Raw genomic sequence first — 25,805 nt, forward strand, 5'->3', positions numbered from 1 at the left:
CACATAAATTAGTTGCACTTTTAGGCTTAGAATTTTATATATATTGAGTAGATTTCTTGAGAAGATTTCCAACTTTGAGCAGAAAAAGTGTAAACTTTGCAACCATAATTCAGAAACCATTTTGTGAGGAACTATAGGGTGGAAGAGAATGCCAGCCATTTTAGTGACATTTGGATCAGAAAGAGCACAATGCAGGTGATTTCTTCACTTTCCTGTTTGGTTCATCAGTTTACAAAGAGCACTGTGCTCATCCATCTTGCAGATACAATATCATGTTTTAATTCTGTACCAAAATGTTGCCCATGTGGAGTCTGAACAATTCTTCCTTCATTTTTCCCCCATATGCAGAAAGAAATGTGCATTAAGTTAATTATAACTTTCCCCTGTGTGTATAAAAGGGTCCAGTGATGGACTTGTTCCCTCTCCAGTGCTCTTGCCCTTCTACTCTGAATTGAATTAAGTGGTTGTGAGGATGTTATGTTATTCTGTTTGCATTGTAAAATGTACTTTTACTTTTTTACAGTTTAGTAATAATTTAGCAAATTTGAAAATCAAGGTTTTCAAATGATACTTCACGGCCACTAAACGTGTAATTTTCTAATGCCATGTGTGTATTATTATCCTTGTTTTTTTTGTTTTTATAGATGTACATTTTTAAGCGAATGTAAAGATTCCCATGCAGTCTGGATTTCCATACCAAATACACTCACTGATTCAACACAAATGATCTCTTATGAAATTACAAAAGCTAAAAATGGAACTGAGCAGGTAGTAACGTCTTTTGTATCATAACATTTAAAATATTTGAAGGTCTATTATCTGTGTTCATTCTTTTTGTTGTCATGTTTGTTTTCATAGGTTCTTTCATTTAATATGAAGGCTCAGGTGTCTGTCCACTATAGTGGGAACAGATCATTCAGCTGTCAAGTATCCATACTTAACAATGAAAATGTTCTTTGTGAAGAAGAAAATGTGTCATTTCCCAACTGCTCTTGCAGCTTTCCAAGCGTGAAACTTCCTTTAAAAAGTGAGTAGATGGTAACACTTGGTTAAAAAAGAAAGGGGAAGCTCTTGTATGATCATTATCACCTTTTTTAAATTCATCCATCCATCCATCCTCTTCCGCTTATCCGGGGTCGGGTCGCGGGGGTAGCAGCTTAAGCAGAGAGGCCCAGACTTCCCTCTCCCCGGCCACTTCTTCCAGCTCTTCCAGGAGAATCCCAAGGCGTTCCCAGGCCAGCCGGGAGACATAGTCCCTCCAGCGTGTCCTGGGTCTTCCCTGGGGCCTCCTCCCGGTTGGACGTGCCCGGAACACCTCACCTGGGAGGCGTCCAGGAGGCATCCTGATCAGATGCCCGAGTCACCTCATCTGACTCCTCTTGATGCGGAGGAGCAGCGGCTCTACTCTGAGCATCTCCCGGATGACTGAGCTTCTCACCCTATCTTTATGGGAAAGCCCAGACACCCTGCGGAGGAAACTCATTTCAGCCGCTTGTATTCGTGATCTCGTTCTTTTGGTCACTACCCATAGCTCATGACCATAGGTGAGGGTAGGAACATAGATCAACTGGTAAATTGAGAGCTTTGCCTTATGGCTCAGCTCCTTTTTCACCACGACCGACCGATGCAGAGCCCGCATCACTGCAGATGCCGCAACAATCCGCCTGTCAATCTCACGGTCCATTCTTCCCTCACTCATGAACAAGACCCCGAGATACTTGAACTCCTCCACTTGGGGCAGGATCTCACCCCCAACCCTGAGAGGGCACTCCACCCTTTTCCGGCTGAGGACCATGGTCTCTAATTTGGAAGTGCTGATTCTCATCCCAGCCGCTTCACACTCAGCTGCGAACCGTTCCAGGGAGAGCTGAAGATCACGGCCTGATGAAGCAAACAGGACAACATCATCTGCAAAAAGCAGTGACCCAATCCTGAGTCCACCAAACCGGACCCCTTCAACACCCTGGCTGCGCCTAGAAATTCTGTTCATAAAAGTTGGAAGGCATGTTAGTGGGATTGAGGAGGTCTTCGAAGTACTCCCCCCACCGACCCACAACGTCCCGAGTCGCACAAACAACAGTCAGGACCCTTCCCCCCACCCGAAGACGGAGGGAGGCCACCCTCTCATCCACCGGGGTAAACCCCAATGCACAGGCTCCAAGTCGGGGGGGAATAAGTATGCCCACACCTGCTCGGCGCCTCTCACTGGGGGCAACTCCAGAATGGTAGAGAGTCCAGCTCCTCTCAAGGAGATTGGTTCCAGAGTCCAAGCTGTGCGTCGAGGTGAGTTCGACTATATCTAGCCACAACCTCTCGACCTCGCGCACTAGCTCAGGTTCCTTCCCCTTCAGAGAGGTGACATTCCACGTCCCAACAACCAGTTTCTGTAGCCGAGGATCAGACCGCCAAGGTCCCCGCCTTCGGCCACCACCCAACTCACACTGCACCCAACCTCCTTGGCCCCTCCCATAGGTGGTGAGCCCATGGGAAGGAGGACCCATGTTACCTCTTCGGGCTGTGCCCGGCCGAGCCCCTTGGGTGCAGGCCCGGCCACCAGGCTCTCGCCATCGGGCCCCACCTCCAGGCCTGGCTCCAGAGGGGGGCCCCGGTGACCCGCGTCCGGGCAAGGGAAAACGTCGTCCAAGGTTTTTGTTGAGTCCTACTATATGAGTTGAATGTTTGTACTTCTACCACTGCTACTTCTTCTAATAAAGCTAATAAAAAAACTTCTTCCTGTTCATCTTTACTCACTTCTGTGTTGGCTCAATTTGCATCATGAACCTTCCCCATACAGCTTTCATCCTGCACTTTCGTCCCCAGTCAACACTTTTCCTTCCAATTTTCTTTTACTTTATCCACCCACCTCTGCTTCTTTCTCCCCACTTTCTCTTCCCTTGTACTTCCATTTCCATCACTCTTTTGCCCACATACCAGTATACATTGTCTCTCCTCATCACATGTGCTTCTTAGATATCTCTCCCACTTTTGGTGTAGCCCTGATTGTCTCATTTTTTTTATTATGTCCTTATTTGTAACTCCATAAATCCTTCTCAACTTTCTTATTTCTGCCACATCCAAGTTCTTTTCCTGCACTATATTTACTTCCCATGTCTCAGCTCCTTACCACTGTCATAAAAACATTACATTGAAACTCGCCTTAATTCTTCAGTCACACAACACTCTTGATACACTCTTCCAATTGTTCCATCCACATTGCACTCTGTGGGTTATCTCTGCTCTTAATTTTACATCCTGGGCTACCACTAATCGTAGATATTTAAACTCATCCACTCCTTTGAATGGCTCTCACTGCACGCTATCGCCTGAAACCTGAACATCATTAAACTTCAAATAGTCTGTCTTCTTCCTATTAACTTTAATCCTCTTTAATCTTTCAAAGCCCTTCTCCATTCTTCTAACTTCCTCTCAATGGGCTCATTTCTGATCCAACACAGCACAATATCATCAGAAAAATAACATTCACCAGAAAATTGGTCTTTTTATCTCATAACTCAACATATAAGCAGATCAAAGTGTTAAATGCTTAAGGAAGATCCCTGGTGCCTGCATGTTACGCAAACACTCCTTCATACATATTCTGGAGAGTCCCTTTGTACAGTGCCCTCCATGATGTTTGGGACAGCACCAGGGGATGTCTATGAATCGCAGACTTCAAGCAGTCATTGCATGCAAGGGATATGCAACAAAGTACTGAATATGACTGTTTTAATGTACCTAGCATTGCTATGTCCCAAACATTATGGTGCTCTGAAATGGGGGGAATTTATAAAAGTGTTGTCACTCCTACAAGATGTGACTGAAATACAAGTATATGCAAATACCCTTAGATTCTGCAATGTGCACTTTAATCACATTTGAATTGTTTGATTTATAATTTTAAATTGTGGAGTATAAGGGTAAATCAAGGTACTGTAGATTGTGTCTTTATCCCAAACATTATTCTTTAATAAAGTATTAAGAACCTCCACAAGTATAACCCCAATTAATAAGGGTGTCAAATCAAGAAAAAGAAAGGAAGAGCTGTCTATGCTCTTAACAGAAAGGTAAGACAATAGAACAGGGGGTTTCAGCGCTTCTGCAGAGGAGCTTCGTCACCATTATTTGTAGGTTCATTAATGATTGGTTGCTTACACTTTGGTGCGTACTTATATGGAGCGTGAAACAGAAGGGGCAGAGCTTTTGGCTTGATGGAGAAAGTTATGTCAGTTGTGTTGTGGCTGGTGGTTTTCAGGTCTCTAAATGAAAAGGAAAAGTTAGTGACTGCACCTGCAAATGTTTCTGAGATTCAGTGCTTACTTTGTCGTAACTCTGATGGTGCCCCTTAAGCGTGTATGTTTGACAGTATTTATGCACAGTTGCATTGCTCTCTTTCATTTTGTTCCAGATATTAGAATTTTACGATTACATTTTGTGCTGTTTCTTTCAGGTTTATGTATCAAACTTAATTTCAGGATTGATTCATGGAACATCGTTGAAACTTTAAGTGTAGACTCCTCTTCTGGATCTATAATCACTTCATAGTAAGTGGTACAACTTCAATAAATATAATGTTCAGTGAACACAGAGTGGAAAAATTAGCATCTCTAAAGTTTGTAGAGGTACAATATTTTAAATATTGAGAAAGTTCTCCTGAAGTTGGACTGCAAATTTATATTTGACACCTAATAAACAATGGGTTAGAATGTCATCCAGCATGGACTTTACATGCATTCCCTTTGTCTGTGCGGGTTTATCTCTTTGGAAGCCCAGTTTCGCTCCTCCATAGTAGACATGCACATGTTTGATTTGTAAAAATTCAGAAGTGGTTCACTATCAGAAATGTGGGTGTGTGTGAAAGTGCTTTTCAGTGGCTTACTGTTCAGGGATAGTTTCCACGTTAGTCCCAGTACTGCTAGGATATGGTCTGGCACCCTGTGACTGTACAATTTGATTACAAATGTTCAGTATATGAATGGATATACACTATACAGCATATATTTAATTATTTCTTAAGTTAAATCAGCCATAGTACTTGTTCAGTTAAGAACTCTTTTCAGCTTCTCCGTAAACTGCATGGTGAAGTAATATATTAGAGGTTTTGCCAATCAGTCAGTTATAATTGAATAATCTTACTTTGTTAACAACTGATTTTCATGTTATTTAATGTTGACTTAAAGAGTATACACAATTCATCATCTTAATATTTGCCTGTTTTTTTTCTGTTTTTGATTAAGCTGTTTAGACTGTCCTCCCAGTGGTTGCCGATGGTGTACCAAAAAGCAGCAGTGCTTTTTGTCCATTCATCCTTGAAGATCAAACTTGAATCCATCATAAAAGTTACTATGTTTTGTATTTTTAATTTGTACATTTTAGAAATCCCTCCCCACTGCAGCATTTAACAAGGAAAATATATTTTTCAATGCATTTATGGCTTTAATGCTAACACTATACTACATGTAACTCAATGCTTATTAATTTTAGAGTGCTCTGCCAGTCATTTCATTTACTTATTCTGACATTCCCTGTATTATCCTATTCTTGTACCTACACTTATTGTAATTTTAGATTAAATGAAATATTGTACATGCATTTTGATTTCTAGTATTTTTAATTCTGTAAATTGTTTTTGTTCAGTAACTTTTTCTTACATGTGCAATGTTGGCAGATCCAACACCCAGGGTTCAGATCTTGAGCTTGGTTGTTGTCTGATAAGTTACATGGGGTTTTCCCAAGGTCCTCTTCTGCTTTTTCTCCCACATTCCTCGAAGGTTCCACTTGTTGATTCCACAATTAGCCACGTTGATGGCTTGGTGCTCTGACTGAGGCCGTTTCCTGCTTTGGACCTGATATGCACCAGAAGGATTGGTTAGAAAATATAATCTTAGGTTGTTAGTAAAAGAAATTAAAACATCTATATCAATCAGCTTCATGAACCCAATTTAAATCACTCAAGTAAATTATATATATATATATATATATATATATATATATATATATATATATATATATATATATATATATATATATATATATATATATATATATATATATATATACCTGTATATATATATTGCTACAATTGATTACCCACTGGATTATATTTTAAACAAGCTTAAGAATGAATTAAATGAATCTGAAAAAGTAAACTAATTGAAGTTAGACAAAAGCTGCATCAGTGCTCATCTGCAGAAATAAAACAAAATGAGAAAAAATGTTGTTATACTCTGAAAAAATGTGCTGTTGAAACTTTGTAGTTTAACCAAGGACAACTGACCTGATGAAGCTCTGAAAAAACAGATTATGCTTTTATTGTGTATGAATTTAAGATTATGATTAAATCAGGAAAATTCAAGTTGGACATCACCAAGGCTCGTGCCAGCCAACGACTTTATATGTTCTGAATTCACTAAATATATATCTCTGATTCCAATTTATATATTATAAATTCTAAATATTTATTATGATTTTATGTAAGGGCGGCACGGTGGCACAGTGGTAGCGCTGCTGCCTCTCAGTTAGGAGACCTGGGTTCGCTAGCATGTTCTCCCTGTGTCTGCGTGGGTTTCCTCCGGGCGCTCCGGTTTCCTCCCACAATCCAAAGACATGCAGGTTAGGTGGATTGGTGATTCTAAATTGGCCCGTGTTTGTGTGTGTCCTGCTGTGGGTTGGCACCCTGCCCAGGATTGGTTCGTGCCCTGTGTTGGCTGGGATTGGCTCCAGCAGACCCCTGTGACCCTGTATTCGGATTCAGCGGGTTGGAAAATGGATAGATGGATGGGATTTTATGTAGTCAGAATTGATTCCATGTGGTGGTTTTTGCAGTGTATATATATATTTAAATGACTCTGTATTCACAAATCTAATCTATTTGGCTCTATATATTTCAAAACTCAATATATGTTCCTATTTAGCACCCCATATATAACAAATTAAAGAAACGAATATACTTTAACTTTTGAAGAGTGCCCGCAGAAAGGTTTCGCAGTCCTGACCAAAGGATGAAAGTATCGACACAGTTCAGTTTTGCAAGTTATTTATTTTGTCTGTGCCCATTTTAAACAGATGGTGCAGAAAAATGCAACAAAGATAAGGAAAGGGAAGTTTGATGAACAAATGATAGCTGAAGAAAACTGAAACAAGTATCCTTTACTACAGATGGTTAAAGTATGTGTCCATTATGCAATCCTCAAACAATGCACATAAGATCACATTTTAACAAACCGATTTAAAATTTATAAGCTATTTTACTAAATTTAAACACTTAATATCCAATTTTAAATGTATCTATACTAATAAAAGGCAAAGCCCTCACTCACTCACTCACTCACTCACTCACTCACTCACTCACTCACTCACTCACTCACTGACTCATCACTAATTCTCCAACTTCCCGTGTAGGTAGAAGGCTGAAATTTGGCAGGCTCATTCCTTACAGCTTACTTACAAAAGTTGGGCAGGTTTCATTTCGAAATTCTACGCCTAATGGTCATAACTGGAAGGTATTTTTCTCCATTAACTGTAATGGAGTTGAGCTGGAAGGGCGGAGTTTCGTGTGACATCATCACGCCCCCGTAATCACGTGAACTGATTGTCAACGCAGTGCGTAGAAAACCAGGAAGACCTGCAAAAAGCGCTTAAGAAAACATGCATTATATAATTGAGAACGCAGCGAAAAACAATAAGAAGCGAGCGAGTGACATATACTACCATATTCATGAGTGTTGCTGCCTCGGAAAGAAAGCAAGGTGTAAACCTAAACTTTAAACTAAGTTCATAGACAGGCTACCGCTGGCGTTTCACATGCCCACAGGTAATGCGGGATACAAGTTTAATGAGAGGACGCAGGATATAAACGAGAGTTTTGATCACTTTATAACTAAGTTAAAATTGTAGGTGAAGGGGTGTGCTTATGCAAATTCCGAGAGACTGTGTTTGTGGGGGATTGACAGTTAAGGCGGGGGGAGTCACGTCATCATCTCCCCTCCCATTCATCTAATTTCGGTCTGAGCTGAGCTCAGCTAATGCCGTCTTCGAAGCAACTTTGTCAGACTGCCACCAAATACTCACAGAAAAATCCACAAGTTAATACACACGCTGTCTCTATAGAGTTTCTCCACACTGAATCCTCCAGACACTACTTACAAAAGGTCACATTGACAATCGTGTTACGTTATTTTTAAAATCTGTCCTTTTCTTAGCACAAGCACAGCTGAGAAGCTTCGATGCATGTGCTCCATAACGCGTTAAAAAATAATGCATTTAATCACACTTTGCATTACAAGCAAAGGGAGCTTTTGTCAATGCATGATTTCCTGGTACTGTACACGATTACATTGATCAGCGCATCCCGATTCATTTTATCCTCGCACCACCTTAGTTTGAGAAGAAGTCTGAAAAATATGAGGTTAACACAGAAAAACATCACCAATTCAAGCTTTATGAATAATCGATTCGCCATCAATAATTGTTTTGGTAAAGCCATCCTCCTTCCATTTTATAATTTTTCCGCCAATAGCCATGATTAAATGAACGGTAAATAAAGTAAGAGCAAAGCGAGGGTGACTTATTTAGGCAGGCATATATATGACAGCAACACTCATGACAATGTCAATCATGTTACGTTATTATTAAAATGTTTCCTTTTCTTTTCATTACTTCTTTAACACACTACTTCTCGCTGCGAGACGCGGGATTTTGCTATATATATAATATATGAATGACCTCCAAAGAGCGCTGAGACTTTTGATATCATGAACGTGTCTGCAAAAACTGTGGTCTCCTGCCCAGCAAAAGTCGAGCAGCCAGCGCACGCGCATAGCTGTGCCGGCCTTTGAGACGCTGACTGCGCTTCTGCCTTAAGTCAAAGTGAGCACTTTTAATTTTTTTCATCCTCCCCCTGCGCTATAGCCCAGACAAGTGCAAACACGGGACCCCTTTTCTACACCACGGCAAAATAATATTAAGGCGATTCACACTTTCTTTTGCACGTATACGATTATGAGGTCCTCACCTCGGATTATGAAACACGCACACGAGTGGAGGACTGACAGTGCCATCACAGCCGATTAATGGCGGGACGTCTCACCAGTCTACACAAGGCGATCATAACGTCAGCGAACACATCTCTATACTATATAAAAGAAAAAGGCAACTTTCCTTTCTTTACACCTTTTATCCCAAACCAAAGCCTTTCTCTCTTAACACTGCAGAGGACACAAAACTAATTTTCTTTAAATGCCGGTAAGGCACATTACCAGAGGCACAAATTTGAACGTTCACATAGAAAATGTAATTTCTATACCACAGCCGTCGTGTAGCGCCTTTCAAAAGGGATCAACTACCGAGAGATGATCCATATACATTTTAGCTGCTGTTAGTTACTTACCTGTTGTGTTACACAGTCTTTAAAATGTAGTTTACCTGAAACCACTCCAGTAGTGCTCAATGTACCTGTACTTCTTAAAACGTTAATGTTTTACTGTTTAATAACTTATAGACTATATTTTATTATTTTTCCCTTGCACTCAGTGACCAAAGCTATACACCTAGATAGGTATGTATATATATATATATATATATATATATATATATATATATATATATATATATATATGTGTGTATATGTAGATATGTATATAGATATGTAGATATGAAGATATGTATGTGTATATATATGTATGTATGTGTGTGTGTGTGTGTGTTTGTGTGTGTGTGTGTGTGTATATATATGACAGCAGCAATCCAAGCTGTGAGAAAACACTAAAAAGGAGGCATGTCAGACGTTGTGGTACATTTTCTGATGCAGCTAGACGAAAAAAACTTTGTGACGCTGCCGCCAAATACACAAAACAATTACTTTGACAATCATGTTACATTATTTTTAAAATGTTTCCTTTTCTTTTCATAACTTCTTTAACACATGACATCGCATGAAGCTGGTATTTTGCTATATATATATATATATATCACAGCGACACTCATAACAGTGACAAAACAATTACATTGACAATCATGTTACGTTATTTTCAAAATGTTTCCTTTTCTTTCTCTTTCCTTCTTTAACACACTACTTCTCGCTGCCAAGCGGGTATATATATATATAGAGATAGATAGATAGATAGAGATATATATATAGATAGATATGAAAACAACATATATATATATATATATAGATAGATATATATATATATATATATAGATAGATAGATATGAGAACAACACTCATATCAATGACAAAACAATTACATTAACAATCAAGTTACGTTGTTTTTCAAAGTTTTCCTTTTCTTTTTCGTACCTTCTTTAACACACTACTTCTCCGCTGCGAAGCGCGGGTATTCTGCTAGTTGAGAATAAAATTTGAAATGAATAATTCTGAAATGTTCATATCAAATTTAAAAATGTACTCATTGGCAGCGTGAATTTTGACTTCAAAAAGAGATATTATGCTAAAAGGACTTGCTGCCCTTGCACTTGCTCTCAGGACTTCCTCTCATATTTATAGCACAGACTTATTAGCATTTTTAAAATAAGGAAAGAAAATGGATTGAGGAATGGAGTTACAATCGATTGAAAGCACAGGCATATACTGAAGTTGCCTCTCCTGTTCACAAAGCAACCTCTGTTTGCTTTCACCTGAGTTTCCTGCAGGGTTTTGTAGTAAAAACTGAGATATTCAAGTCTGCACCCCAGTCAATGCGTTTAAGCTACCATTTGTGGACTGCATTTCATGTATTAAAGATTTTGAGGATGTTTCTAAAGTTTGTATTACAAATGAAAGTTTTTTTTTGCACAAATCAGACTTCAGGAAAAATTATTTGTAATGGGGATCTGCTTGTTAAATGCTACTTGAAACAAATGATGAGTAATACACTTCTTTTTTTGAAGAGCTGTATTACAATACCTTGAAAAAATAACAAGCAGAACTTAACTTTGATTCTAACCTATAACAGAATAATCAGAAGACTCTGACTTATCTGTAAATGACCAATCTGACGGCCAGAACACTTACATTATGCCCTGGTATGACAATGAAAACTGAAGCCCAAGCTACAATTACAGAGTCAAAGCCTACTGCAGAACAATAGGAGCAAACATTTATTTTATTTAATGAGATGATTAACAATTTAAGGCAGGGGTGGGCAAAGTCATTCTTGGAGGGCCGCAGTGGCTGCAGGTTTTTTTTCCAACACAATTGCTTAATAAGAAGCACTTATTGCTCTAGAAACACTTCTGCTTCATTTTAGTTATCTCCCTCATTAGGATTTTGAACCCTTATTGCTTATTTAAGTCTTAAACAGCTGCATTCTCGGTTTATAATTGCCCCTTATTAACAATAAGATGCAAATGACAAAAGAAACCAGCAGTTATCCATTTTGCTTGTTACCCTTTACATCTGTGTGTATTTATCGTGCACTATTTGGTTTAATTAAATACTTGGAAGGAAAGAGAAGAGAAAAAAGTGAAAGACTGAGAATTACCCATCCATATTACACTTCAAAGTATTTGGACGATATCCTTAGAATGGAAAAAAAATCTAGGATATGAGAATGACTTGACATAGCAGAGTTAAAGCGCTAACAAGCCATGAAATGTAATTATTGGCAAGGATTGTTTTCTAATTAAGCAACTGGGTTGGAACAAAAACCCACAGCCACTGCGGCCCTCCAGGAATGACTTTGCCCACCCCTGATTTAAGGGGTCCTCTTTAGGGCTGCCCTTTCCTCCTATGCCTGAAGCTGTTTGGATAATGGCCCTAAATTGAGTTAGGCAGGTTTAAGAATGTGAGGTTGTTATTTTATATTTATATCTGTATCTACAGTTGATTCAGAAAGTATTCAGACCCTGTCAGTTTTTTCACATTTTATTTTATTGCAGCCATTTTCTTCAATCGCTTATATTAATTATTCCCCAACATCAAACAACACCCAAATACCCCAGAATGACAAAGCGGATTTTAGACATGTTAACAAATGTATTAAAATTAAAATATTCATACATTTATTAAAAATAAAAAACTGAAATATCACATTTACACAAATATTCAGACATTTTACTCAGTACATAGTTGAAGCCGCTTTGGCAGTGATTACAGCCAGGAGTCTTCTTGGGTATGATGTGACAAGCCTTGCACACCTGGGTTTTTGAGGATTTTCTGCCATTCTTCTCTGTAGATCCTCTCAGGCTCTGTCAGGTTGGATGGAGACCATCAATGGACAGCTATTTTCAGGTTTCTCCAGAGATGATCAGTTGTGTTCAGGTCTGGACTTTGCCTTGGTCACTTACTGACATTCCCAGAATTGTTCCTAAGCCATCCCTGTGTTGTTTTTGCGTTGCATTTAAGGTCATTGCCATGTTGGAAGGTGAACTTATGGCCTAGTCTGAGGTATAGAACACTCTGGAACAGGTTTTCCATTAAGGATATATCTGTATTTTGCTCTGTTCAGTTTTCCCTCAACACTGTCTAGTTTCCTAGTCCCTGCCACAGTATGATGTTGCCACCATTATATTTTACCATTGAAATAGTATTGTGCAGGTAATGAGTGGTCCCTGGTTTCCTCCAGACATGACACTAATCTTGGTTTCATCAGATCATAAAATCTTGTTTCTCTTAGTCTGAAAGTCTTTTAGGTGCCTTTTAGGTGTCCAAGTGCATTTGACTTAGGAGAGCCTTCTGTCTGGCCACTTTATCATATAGGCCTGATTAGTGGATTGTTGCAGTGGTGGATATCCTTCTGGAGGATTATTTCATCTCCACACACCTTCTCAGAAGCTCATCCAGAGTGACCATTGGGTTTGTGGTCACCTCTCCTACCAAGGCCATTTTCCCATAATTGCTCAGTTTGGCTGTGGCAAGCTCTAGGAAATGTTGAGGTTGTTCCAAATTTTGTCCGTATAGGAATTATGGAGGCCAGTGTGCTCTTAGGAACCTTTAGTGCTGTAGGAATTTTTTGTAGCCTTCTCCAGATCTGTGCTTTGACACATTCCTCTCTCTAAACTCTCTTGTTCTGCCTATCACAAAACTGAGTGATTATCAATCCTGAAAATCTTCCAACTGATAAGGCCTAAGACTATTTTAGTGGATGATACTGAGACAGGTGAAAAAGTTCAGAACTCAGATATGCCGTTGTAGTCTTTCTGCATTCAGTAGAGTGATTCATTACATTGAACAAAACCAGAAGACGGATTGCATTGGTTGTCAGTATGTTTACATTACCAGTTGTCTTGGAAATTAAGTGCTACTTGAAAAACAGGGGATAAATTATCAGTCTTGTTCTCCTTTTTACATTTGTCCTTTGGTAGTTCAGTGTTAAATTACCATGAAGGTGACTTCAATAGCTGGTACACCGTAAAGGCAGTTACCACAATTACTACCGGTTTTAGGAGATGCTGTGGGTTGTCTTCTCAACAATTCATTGTGTGCTGCAGTAAATTCTTATTAAATGGGAGGCAACGTATCTTTAAATCAATCCAAAGATATAAAGTGTAAAACTGATTTCATTCATACATTTTCAGCAGTGACACAGCAATAACAGCCCCATCAGTAAATAAACAGGAAATAAAGACTGTAAGCTGCTAGTGAAAGGTACTGAATATTGAAATTGTTACATAGCTTTGCCACTAGAGGGAAGAGTCAGACAGAAAAAGAAACTGCCTGGCATCTGCTTGATCACAAGATGAAACAATCAAGCTTTATTTTTTACAGAAGTTTCCATTACCTCTAACAGTCAAGAAATAGTAAAATAATACCAGCATCAGCTTTTCACAAGCTGCAAGACATATAAATAAAACAAAACAATAAATAAAACAGATAACAGGTACAGAGAAAAAAAAATGATATAGTGTATAACAACCTAAAGCTAGTAAAATGTTGAACGGTTGTAGGATAAGTTTGATATTTTCAAGGTTCAGGTTATTTTTCACAGTATTTTGCATTCATCCCAGATGCTTGCTTTAAGTAAAGATATATTTCATAATTTTATATAATAGAAAATTTATCTCCAGAAGGCCTACAATAGCCCTTAAAATGCCAATATGTCCAGTCCAACATGCTATCAACAGTTTCAATGTACAACAGTTTTCAATGTATGTCTGTGAGAAGAAAATGAAAGTATAAATGAATCATTTTTTCATTAACTTTTGAAACAATCTTCAGTGCATGGCAGAATATGCCAGATACATTGTGAGGCCAATGAGATCTCACTTCTATCAGAGCAAAACAGTCTACTCAAAACCAATAATCCCGACAAAGCTTTTTTTCCCACAATTTCTAGACTTGCCCTGTATCCTCTGGCAGTAACCGGCAGTGTCTGTCCAGACCAGGCATGCTCATACAAAATTATAAATTGACCTGATTTTGCCTTGGACAAAGTAATTATTGCCTGGATTTATCAGTTTATTGACAATAGAATAACACCTTTAAATGTTGTGGTGGACGTCTGGGGATCAGGCCCAGCTGGGACGCCTGGAAGTACCAGGAGAGGAACCATACCTCTCCTGGACCACGAGAATGCAGCCACCCTGGTCTGTGTGGGGGTCACAGGACCAGAGCATAGAAGCTCAACCTTGTTGGGGTCCGTGGCCACCGCCAGGGGGTATTCGGAGGATCAGGGAGCCTTGGAATGCAGCACTTCCACCACAACCGGAAGTGCTGCCAGAGAAGGTTCAAGATATACCCAGAGTGCTCATGTGGCACTTCTGCCACACCAGGAAGTACCACCGGAAGATCGTCATGGAGCACCTGGAGCGCATTATAAAAGTGCCACCTCACTCCATTGGATGAGCCAGAGTCGGGAGGAAGAAGACAGAGTTTGGGAGGAGAGGAGAAGAGGCGGTAGAAGTACTGGGAGAGTGAAGGAAAGAAGGGACTGAGTTTGGCTGGTAGGACATTGTGAGGTGCTGTAAGAAATATAAGAAAATAAATAGTGTGTTTTACGGACATTTTGGAGTCTATCTGTGTACGGGCAGCCGTCTAATCACAATGTCCTTTTCAAGATGCACCAAGTGTACTGTAATACAACAGTCCTCTCATTAGCACGGACGGCAACTTTTCTAAAACAGAACTTATTTTCTCATGAAATGAAATGCTAAACTATAGCATGAAGTTAGAAAATGTTTACACCTATTTTTGCCATTAAAGAAAAGGGTCAAGTGACTTTTACTAAACTGGTGGTAGAACTAAACTTGCTTTTATTTGCAGAAGATGGTGCCATTATGTTCAGGATGTGAAAACCTTAAGCTTGTACAAAGAGAAAGATGAGTTTTGTAATATATCACTACAAAGGATCATCTAATTCTAAAAGCTTACTTTATTGGTGAGGGGGAGCTTTGACAAGAAAAGAATTGTTTCAGATCTGCCACAGCGCCACTTTCCATAAAGAATAAGACTGAGGGCCATCATTGAAGCTCTCCACTTGGTGCATATGGCTTTGAAATATCTTGCAACAAATGCCACCTGTCACATATAAGTTGGAATCGCCATCGACATTCTAGGCTCACGTATCATTCAATGATTCAAAGTGGAAATGCATGGTGATGTAGACAGTATATTTGCACCCAGATGTAGTTTTCTTTATAATCAGATCAGACGTAAAGTTTGTTCCCAGACCATAATTAATAGGAAACTGGGTCTTTGGTAGTTCAAGGAAAAACAGGGCATACATTAAATTATTGGTAGAAGCAAAATGCACCAACAAAGCATAATCTAAAGCAAAGGAAGAAAAATACAAGAGAAAAATTGGCAAAACCAGTAACACTGTGTTGAAAGACACTTCCCAGTAACCGCAGTACCATTGCACTTTGTCCAGAGTTTGGTTAGGTTATGATTGTCTTATTACTTTGACCTTTTCAAAAGACATGGTGGCACAGAGGTTTATATTTTCTAAACTGTATATAACATAGCATTTCCATTTTTCTTTTCTCCATTGTTCAGTTACAGATTCATGTAAAGTATATGTGTAGTATACAGACATATGAAAAAGTTTGGAACCCCTCTTTATTCTTCTGATTTTTGTTTATCATTGGCTGTGTTTTCAAAGTAGCAACTTCCTTTTAATAAATGACATGCCTTATGGAAATTAGTATTTCAGCAGTGACATTACGTTTATTGGATTAACAGAAAATATGTAATATACATCATAACAAAATTAGACAGGTGCATAAATCTAGGCACCCCGACAGAGATATTACATCAATACTTAGTTGAGCCTCCTTTTGCAAATATAACAGCCTCTAGACACCTCCTATAGCCTTTGAGTGTCTGGATTCTGGATGGAGGTAATTTTGACTATTCTTCCATACAAAATCTCTCCAGTTCAGTTAAATTTGATGGTTGCCGAGAATGGACAGCCTGCTTCAAATCATCCCATAGATTTTCAATGATATTAAAGTCAGGGGACTGTGACGCCCATTCCAGAACATTGTACTTCTCTCCCTCTGCATGAATGCCTTTGTAGATTTCAAACTGTGTTTTGGGTAATTGTCTTGTTGGAATATCCAACCCCTGCGTAACTTCAGCTTTGTGACTGATGCATGAACATTATCCTGAAGAACGTGCTGATATTGGGTTGAACTCATCCAACCCTTGACTTTAACAAGAGCCCCAGTCCCTGAACTAGCCCCACAGCATGATGGAACCTCCACCAAATTTAACAGTAGGTAGCAGGTGTTTTTCTTGGAATGTGGTGTTCTTCTTCCGCCATGCAAAGCACTTTTTGGTGTTGCAAGTAATCAGGATTGAGCAGTTACATGCATTCAAATCAGCAAAATTACAAGGGTACCCAATTTTTTGCACAGCCAGTTTTTCACATTTGATTTAATTTCATACAACTAAATACTGCTTCACTAAAAATCTTTGTTCGGAAAACACCCCATTATTCAGATGTTCCTAGGAAATGAAAGACATACCACTGTTATCTGTTTTGTTGACAGTAGAGTAAATTATTATGCAGGCTGAGGCGGGTTCCCAAACTTTTTCATATGACTCTATACAGTTGTCTTTAGACTACAATATCCCATTGGCTTCACCTTTTGTAAAATATATAGTATGCCAACTTTGTTACAATCCTTTCATTTTTTTTTCTTATGCATGTCATCTGACTAAGATCCTTGTAGCACTCTGATACGATCTGAGTTACACTACAACAATTTATTTCTTGTATGAGGTCTGACACAAAAAAATGAGACTGTGCTTGTAACTCTTTTTATTTAACAAATTAAGAAAATTAGTTATGATCACCTTCAAAATAGTTCCCTTCTGAGTTGACACACAACTGCATATGCTGCTGCCAACGTTCAAAGCAATTTCACAGATCATTTTCCGAAAGGCTGTTGGAGATCTTCGTAATTTTTAGTTTCACATCTACCAACAAAAAATGGGTTCCTTTGAGCACTGACTTGACCTTTGGGAAGAGGTATACTTCACAGGCAGCCAGGTCTGGCAAACAGGTTGGGTGCTAAACCACAGTGATGTTGTTCTTAGCTAAAAACTACTTCAGAGACAAAGTGCAGTGGGCTGGCACATTGTTTTGGTGCAAAATCCAACTATTTCTCCACAATTCTGGTCTTTTCCTTCTCACATGCTTGTGCAATTTCATCAAGGCTTCAGTGTAATACTGCTCATTTACCGCCTCACTGTGTTATATAACCATCTCTTTGTTCCGCACTCCCCACTTTTGGTTCCTGAGCTATAGGGCTAGTCTCATTTTTTTTTTTTGTATTGGACCTTGTATAGCCCATAATCACACAAGGAATGTGTCAGTTGATTTCAACAGGCTCTGATTTTAGTCTCCCAGCCTTGACTCTCTAACAGGACAAGAAAAAAAAATATATATATATATCCTTGTAGGGGAAAAATGGAAGAACTATTGGGATGGGCAATTCAGAGAGAAACCTACTTCCAGGTAGGATGGACATGCAACGGGTGTCAGAAAATAGGGTAAGTACAACAAACAAAATAGAACACCAATAGAATCCAAAAATAAATAAACAATAAATAATAAACAAAATAGAATCCTCTTCACAGAGCTCAATGGCCAGTCTATCGTTTTCAACTCCAACATACAATACAGTAGCACAAAGTACTTTGTTCTTGCACAGCCCTCCTCACCAAGTGCAGACTCAAGACAAAATGCAAGAACAGAGTATGCCACTCACTAAATATAAATTTATCACATATGAGGATTTCAATTTGTTAAAATACATGAAAAACAAAGTAGAAAGTAATTCATGTAAATAAAAACAACATAATTGTAGAACCACAGCCAGATTGTAGAAAAGGGGTCAGACAAGCCAGACACAGTCAGAGTCATGGAGATCTCGACCAGTTAATGACACTCCTACCTCTATTGGCCATTCTACAGTTGAGTCAGTGCTGGGCCAGCCGGTCTGATGAAAGGACCTTTCTTAGCGATGATTCGAGCACTCGTTTATCTGAGAGAGAGTTTTTATAGGCAGGCGAACAACTTGGCAGTACAGCAGTGGCACCAAGTGCCATGTGAGAATACCAAGAAGACAAACAGAATAGCGGAGGGTTAGTAACAGTTTATAAATATCATATCGCTTATATTTTAGCACTGATGACAGTACTTTCTTGTTCTTGTAATAATTCTTGCAGCAGCATTTTAAAATAAATGAAGGCTGTACGAAGAATGGTTTGAACATCCAGTCAGCACTGCATTACAGTATTCAATCTTACTAGAAATAAATGCATTAATTAATTTCTCAGTGTCCTGCAAATTTAGAAAATTCCTTCATTTCCCCAACATTTCTAAGATGAAAACACACATTCTGGATAGTTGTGTAATGTGTTCTTTAAGCAAGATGCTAGTGTCAATGATAATGCTTAGATTGTGCGCTGATTCAGTAAAACTGATGGTGATTCCATCTGAGTTAAATGAGGACAAGATATTGTTGGGATCAACATCTTTCCCTCCAAAAATTAACATTTCTGTTTTATGTGTATTCAAAGACAAATAGTTCTCATCCATCCTCTCTTTTAACTTTACTAACACATCTATTTATTACAACATCAAAGAATGGTCATTTGGTTTAAAAGAAAGGTGTAACTGGATGTCACCTGCATACAAGTAAAAATTAACTTTATTTTTTCCAATGATAGTTGCCGATGGAAGTATGTAAAGTGAAAACAGTTAAAGTCCTAGTACTGAGCCCTGTGGGACACCATATCTCTATTCTGTGTATAATGATGGAGTACTGTCAGTACATTTCAATATGTAATGGAATCAGTTTGATAAATAAGAACTACACCAGGCAAGGACACTGCCTGTGAGCTCAATGCATTTTACAAATATCCTAATTTGGAAATAAATAACTTAATTGACTCAGTATTGTAATCACTTTGCAAATTTTTTCTTGGAGTTGTTGAATATAAGAGATAAATGTACTTGAAAATGCATGCCTGTTTAACTAGTAAATCCTGACATTTAACCTGTACATTTAAATTAGCAAATGAAGCCATATATAAACTTTTAATTTTATATTATTGTTTTCTGATGACAGTTTACTTGTAAGAACTCTTATTTCTTTTAACCAGGTATCATCCATGACTCTTAATGATTAACTCTTTTGGGATTTAAAAAATTATTCAATATTAGAGGTATGTTTCTGGAGCATACTATTTGTCTGTATGCTGACTGGTGTGTTTTACTGCAGCACAAGTCTATAATAAAATTACTAAAGAAATTATCTGTGTACTTACTATTGTAGAATGAATTAAACTGAACTCCCAAAAACATTTTGGGTGCTTAAGAGATGCTGGAAATGAGGTGGTTATAAATATCTAGGACCAGTGATCTAATACAATAATGAGGAATTATAATTTGATATGAACTGGTAGTGGTTAAGCAACATGCCTAGGGAAACTTGTGTTATTATGTTTTGTATCTCATCAATTCCATTCAAGTCAATTATGTTTTGTATAGTTACTGTATACAAGTTCAGAGTGCTTAACATACTTTATAAGTTTAATGCACTAACAGTAAATGTATTCAGTATACAATGATTACATATATAACCACACAGATTTCAATAAACACATACAGTAAAAAAGAGTAAATTCAGTAATTAACATACACAAATCATTACAATATAAAGTCTATTAATGTTTACAACACAAGGGAGATAAACAAAACAGTCTTGATAACGGGATACCTAAAGCAAATAAACTAAATGGGGGTGTCCAAGGTCAATTATAACATACAGAGTTACAGTTCTGATGACATATGCCAACTGGCCGCCCACGCACTCCAAGTCATTATATGATATCATACGTACATGCTATACAGTCTTAAAAGAAGACAGAATATTCTTTCACTATTGAATTCTAACTCTCCCACTACCTCTGGTGTCTTTCCCATGGTCAGGAGTAGGAGCTTGAAAGAATAGCACTGGCACCAAGTGTCACAGCAGTGTACAGAGAAGAGAAACAAATTAATGGATGGTCAGTAAAAGTTTACAATAACTACACTCCTGAAAATAAAGACACTAGAGTGGTTCTGCAGAGCAATGCCATCCACATGAAGAATCCTGAAAGAACATTTATTCATTTATATTGGGCTACATACAGTAAATAACAATGAACAAATAATAACAGATTCATGAAATACCAATGGGTCATGATTTTTAAAGGACTCTGGTTGCAGACAATCACACAGGCAAAGTTCAGGTTTTCTTAATCTGCTTGGTAGATTATCATTCATTAAAGATTTCAGTTGTTTTACACATATTAAGAAGTTTTTCAAAGCACAAAGAAGTAATTTCATATGAAAAGAACCCATTCCAGAATGTACTGCTGCATAACCCAGTAAAGAATCATAAAGTGCCATTAAAGAACCATTATTTTTAAGATTGTGTCAAGCTATAGTATTATCGGTACTCCTGAACCAGATACTGCTCTTATTTCAAACTCTCTCTGTATGGGCTGTGAAAGGTTACAAAGTTTTTCAAATGTTCCAGTTCTTTTTTTATTTTTATTTTTTTTAATGGATTTTGATTAGAAGCAGATAACTTCCCAAACAATCAAGTCAAACTTAAAGCAAAATTCAACCCCCACCCAAGTTCCATGTTCTGAGAGAATGAAGGGCAATTGATCTATTAGTGTATTGACGATAATTTGTATTTACTGGGGAACAAAGCAGAGAATATAAAGAAGTACTGCAAGATTTTATTTATACGTACTTGTGTATATTCATCAATCTGTATCAATGTCCAGGCGTTTATGGCTTGTATATTTCCCACCCAGCAATAAAATTCAAAGTTAGGTAGTTCCATTTCCCCTTCTGCTTTAGGTCGTGGTAGAGTCACCCTTTGGATACGTGGATATTTAGAATTCCAAATAAATTAGGTTATGATTGAATCAAATTTTTTTAATGACTTGTTAATGATCCAGTTCTTATCTTAGGGAACTTAAGTCCAAATATGTTTTGCCTGTGTGAGCAGGTAGCAAGATATACTGCTGTGTCTACATGTAAATGTAAAACACTTTTGAACCTTTGATACCACACAGAGGTTCCAGAGTCAATAGTAAATACTGGAAAGGTTTAAGTCTCTCTATTATAAAAAAAAAAATCCTGGAGAGAAACACGAGAGCGTCGAGACGTGATCTTCACGTTAAGATCACGGAAGACATTTATAAGAAACCGCGAGACGAAAGAGATTGGCCACAGTGCGTCTCGCGGCAGGGGCGGCTTTAGGCATGTGCAAACTGTGCATATACACAAGGCTGCCACGCCAACATATCTCTTATATATATTTCTCTTCTGGTTCATCCTGCTTCCACTTCAAAACCGGTCCCGCCCACACGCAGCCGACGCGGCATTTCTCTATTCCTATTGATGTTGTCTTCCATGTCATGCACTATACTGGCCTGCTGAGTGTAATACATCCAACAAGTACTCGATGTGCTGCCACAACTGTAAAGTAGCTTTACCACCTTTGCGGCAGCCACCTGTGTCTTTACCACAGCTTCTTACACAGCAAACATCAGAAGGTAAAAATTATCGTGAACACATTTGAGAATACAACTCTTCTCTAGCGTTTGCTTCCATGGGTGCATAGATAACTCAACCTCCTGAACACGGACCATACTGTATTAAAATACACGGGAAAATTTATCACCAGATCTCTCCACTATACGCTAACACTTTTACCTCTCCAGGATATGAACAGTTGTATGTTTTTGACACAGCACAAGCTAATGCAGTGGCCTACGCTTACAAAATAAAGCAAACTGCATGGAGCGAAAATGTACTTCTCCAGCTAGATTCCATGCTCAGAACCATCAATCCCTTTGCTAAATCATACAAACACATGCATGAAATCGCTCAGTCCAATCCAACAGCATCTGTACGAATGGTTTTCAAGGAAAACCCTAGGCAGGATTTATGACGATACAATGCCCCAACATTGCAGCAATTTTCGTCGGAGATGATGGCGAAATGCCTGCCGAAAGGGACATTTGCGTCTATCCCATACGCAACTCCTGTAAACAGATTTCCACACTCAATATGAACTGCGATCCTATGGTTTACCCACTTTTATTTCCTTATGGAGACATTGGCTGGTACAAAGATTTACAACATGTTGCCGATAAAAGAACCGCCAAGCGAATAAGGCTTACTCAATGCCAGTTTTACGCGTAGGCCTACAGATTAGCAATGAGGAATACAATTAGTATTTTGCACTCCAGCGGCAAACTATTCCAACAGTATGTCGTAGATGCGTATGTTAAAAAAGAGAGCGCGCATCTCAACTATCTCAGATTACATCAACAAGATCTGCGCATGGAACAATACAACGTTTGAATACAGACGCACTGCAAGCAAACGCTGAAAATAACAATGTACGTGTAGGCAAAATGATCATATTACCGTCCAAATTTCCAGGAAGTCCAAGATACATGCAACAAAACTATCAGGATGCCATGGCCATAGTACGTAAATTCGGAAAGCCTGATTTATTTATCACTTTCACATGTAATCCTACTTGGCCGGAAATTCTACATGCACACTGCGTCTTTCCAGAAGTATTTATTTCTTCTTGATTTCTGAATTCCTTTCTCACCATTTTCCGTTCCTATTCTTACACCGCCGTATGCTACGGCAGGTGTCGGCTAGTATTGAATATAAAACAGTTTGAGGAAATAACGACACAGCTAAAAACGCAGCGGCAAATTTCGGCAAAAGTTAAACGCTTGTGTCATGAGCACGAGGAGGCTATGCAGTGTCCGCAACGGACATGGCCATCCACCGTGCAAAAGATACCATATTGACATTGGCGGGAGAAGGGGCCACCGATTCTTTCTCTGCCCAGGGCCACCACGAGCCTAGAGCCGCCCCTGCTCGCGGGGACCTTAAAAATGAGAGTTTGTGCCAATAGATTGACCCAGGACTGTCTTGCGATGACGTAGAACATGAGATTCTTGCAAGACACGCCCTACTTACAATCAATATTAAATAAGCCAAGAGACAGCAAAACATTCAGTCGTCTAAAGGATTTGAGTAGACACAGATCCAGGGCTCTCAGCGCATATAAAGCGTATAAGGGCAGCACATTATTAATGAAACGTTGATGCCTAAGCGAAGAAGAAAGTAGCCTCAAAAGCGTGGGAGAGAAAAAAGAAAAACAATAATCAAGGTACAAATTCAGAAAATAAGGAAAGTATTTATCAGCCCAGAACAAAAGAAAAAACGTTGGCGCGATACACATGTGAAGAAAGTTAAAGGATATGAAAGTAGGAAAATTAGAAAATATTAAAAAAGAAAGTAAAGATCGCAGTAGCGCAAACAAACAAACTGCTTCATTTAACTATGCACCTGTCTAACTTTGGTTTTGCACAATAATTACTGCACTATTGCTCCTTAACACTTAATTCTACTTTAAACACATAATTTATATTATGTTTTATTATACTTTTATCTTTCAATCTATGACTTTTTTGTTAATCTCACTAATATTCTTCTAACTTTGCACAGTTTATGATAAGCGGATCAGGATGCATTTCACTGCGTGTTGTCCTGTATAACCATGCATGTGACAAATAAAGAATCTTGAGAATTTGAAAAACAGAGTTTACCGCACATGCATTTATTGGTTCATTTGTAAAAAAAAAAAAAAATGATTAACTGCTGATGAGGAAGATTGGTTTGTCTGTGCTGAAATTCCAAACAGAGAAACCTATCCTAAATTATAGTACAAAGTCATTAAACACATGTCTCACTGACCTCATTTAAAAGACTGAGCACGTTGGGACTTGAAAGATTACAAATATTGTTTTACAGAAGTTCTGAAATAAAAGTGAAACTAATGAAATAGCAACAATCCATCCATCCATTATCCAACCCGCTATATCCTAACCACAGGGTCACGGGGGTCTGCTGGAGCCAATCCCAGCCAACACAGGGCGCAAGGCTGGAAACAAACCCTGCGCATGGCGCCAGGCAATAGCAACAATTCAAAGAAAAAAAAATCTTAAAAGTGTGTATGCTGAAAAGCAAACACTGGGGTTAGCGAAGCGAAGCGAGCAGGGGGCGAATCCCCTAGTCTTTCATAATAATAATTTGATATAATGAGACATACAATGAACAGGCATTGGAAATAGTGAATTCTTTTTTTTTCTTCTTTTTTTTATTAATTTTATTACAATCCATACATAGCAATCAAGTTTTTACAAAAAGAAGAATTATGTTAAGAACAGATCGATCCCCACCCCTGAAAAATAAAATAGTGAATTCTTTACGATAGTAGACCACTTGCATTTTTATGTTACTGTTAATGTATTTTCCTTTTGTTTTGTGCTACTTAGATAAATGAAAGCAAACTGCATGTTCAATATATCACATACCACATATTGCACTGCAATGTAACTTTAATTCCACATTTCTATTAACACCAGTACCTGATCCAGACTAACAGTCTGCTTCCAGTTTTTTCTATTGCAAACCATTTCAATTATGCCACAGACGTCATAGGATCTCAAATGAATGATATAGATGAAACGTCAAACATCAAGGTGGCCATTGCTGGTTTTGTAGCTTTTTCATACTCTTGTTTGGCACTTCTTTATGCTTTGCAAAGTTAACTTTTTTCCTGCTTCTTTCTACTTTCTTGTAATAGATCAATGTTTCCATGTCACCTTGAACACTCGTATTAGCCCTAACAGTAATAAATTTCTTTATAAATAAGAGGTAACATGAAGCTGTCCTTTATAACAGTAATAATGTTTTGCGGTTCCTGATGTTCAAGGTGCTTCATAGATATTCAGCCCTATCAAGGTATTAAAAAAAAAAAAGAAAAGATAAAACACATGACATACAAAGTTCTGAGAACAAGAAACAAGAAAATAATACAAAGGGCTACATGAAATAAACCATTAACAGTTGGTGATACCACATACCCTGCTTGATTCACCCTGAGAGGCTTAGCAACGCAGCACCTGACGTCTCACCACAAAGCCAAAACTTTTGATAAAAATGACAGACCCAGCTGAAACTTCTTAAATATTTAACAGTGTCAGAAGTTATTGTGGTGTCTGCCCTCATTGACGATGCAAAGAATCAATTCTAAAAAATATCTTCTGATTATTTTAAATAATAACACACGCATTTTAGACATTATTTGTGAGAAGACAAAAAAATAAAGTAAAGCGCAACCCATTTGACCAGTGGCTGACCAGTTGCTAAAGCTGTTCTTATCAATTGAATTGGTCCACCTCTTTAGCTAACTCTCCAATACCATCAAAGTCATCTAATCAAGTGTAATCTTTTTTGGCAACTGAGACATTAAACAAG

At 38.2% G+C, this 25,805-nt stretch overlaps 1 protein-coding gene across 1 annotated transcript in view; it reads left to right on the top strand.

Annotated features, from left to right (window-relative positions):
* Positions 1-25,805, top strand: part of plxnc1 (plexin C1) — a 146,925-nt gene that overhangs the window by 14,733 nt on the left and 106,387 nt on the right. The window contains exons 5-8 of the mRNA XM_039762158.1: positions 645-768; positions 859-1,027; positions 4,448-4,541; positions 5,235-5,285. Coding sequence (XP_039618092.1) covers positions 645-768; positions 859-1,027; positions 4,448-4,541; positions 5,235-5,285 — 438 coding nt within the window. The remainder of the gene's footprint in view (positions 1-644; positions 769-858; positions 1,028-4,447; positions 4,542-5,234; positions 5,286-25,805) is intronic.

Source organism: Polypterus senegalus, chromosome 8, assembly GCF_016835505.1.
Source record: "Polypterus senegalus isolate Bchr_013 chromosome 8, ASM1683550v1, whole genome shotgun sequence".
In the NCBI taxonomy this organism is placed as follows: Eukaryota; Metazoa; Chordata; class Cladistia; order Polypteriformes; family Polypteridae; genus Polypterus; species Polypterus senegalus.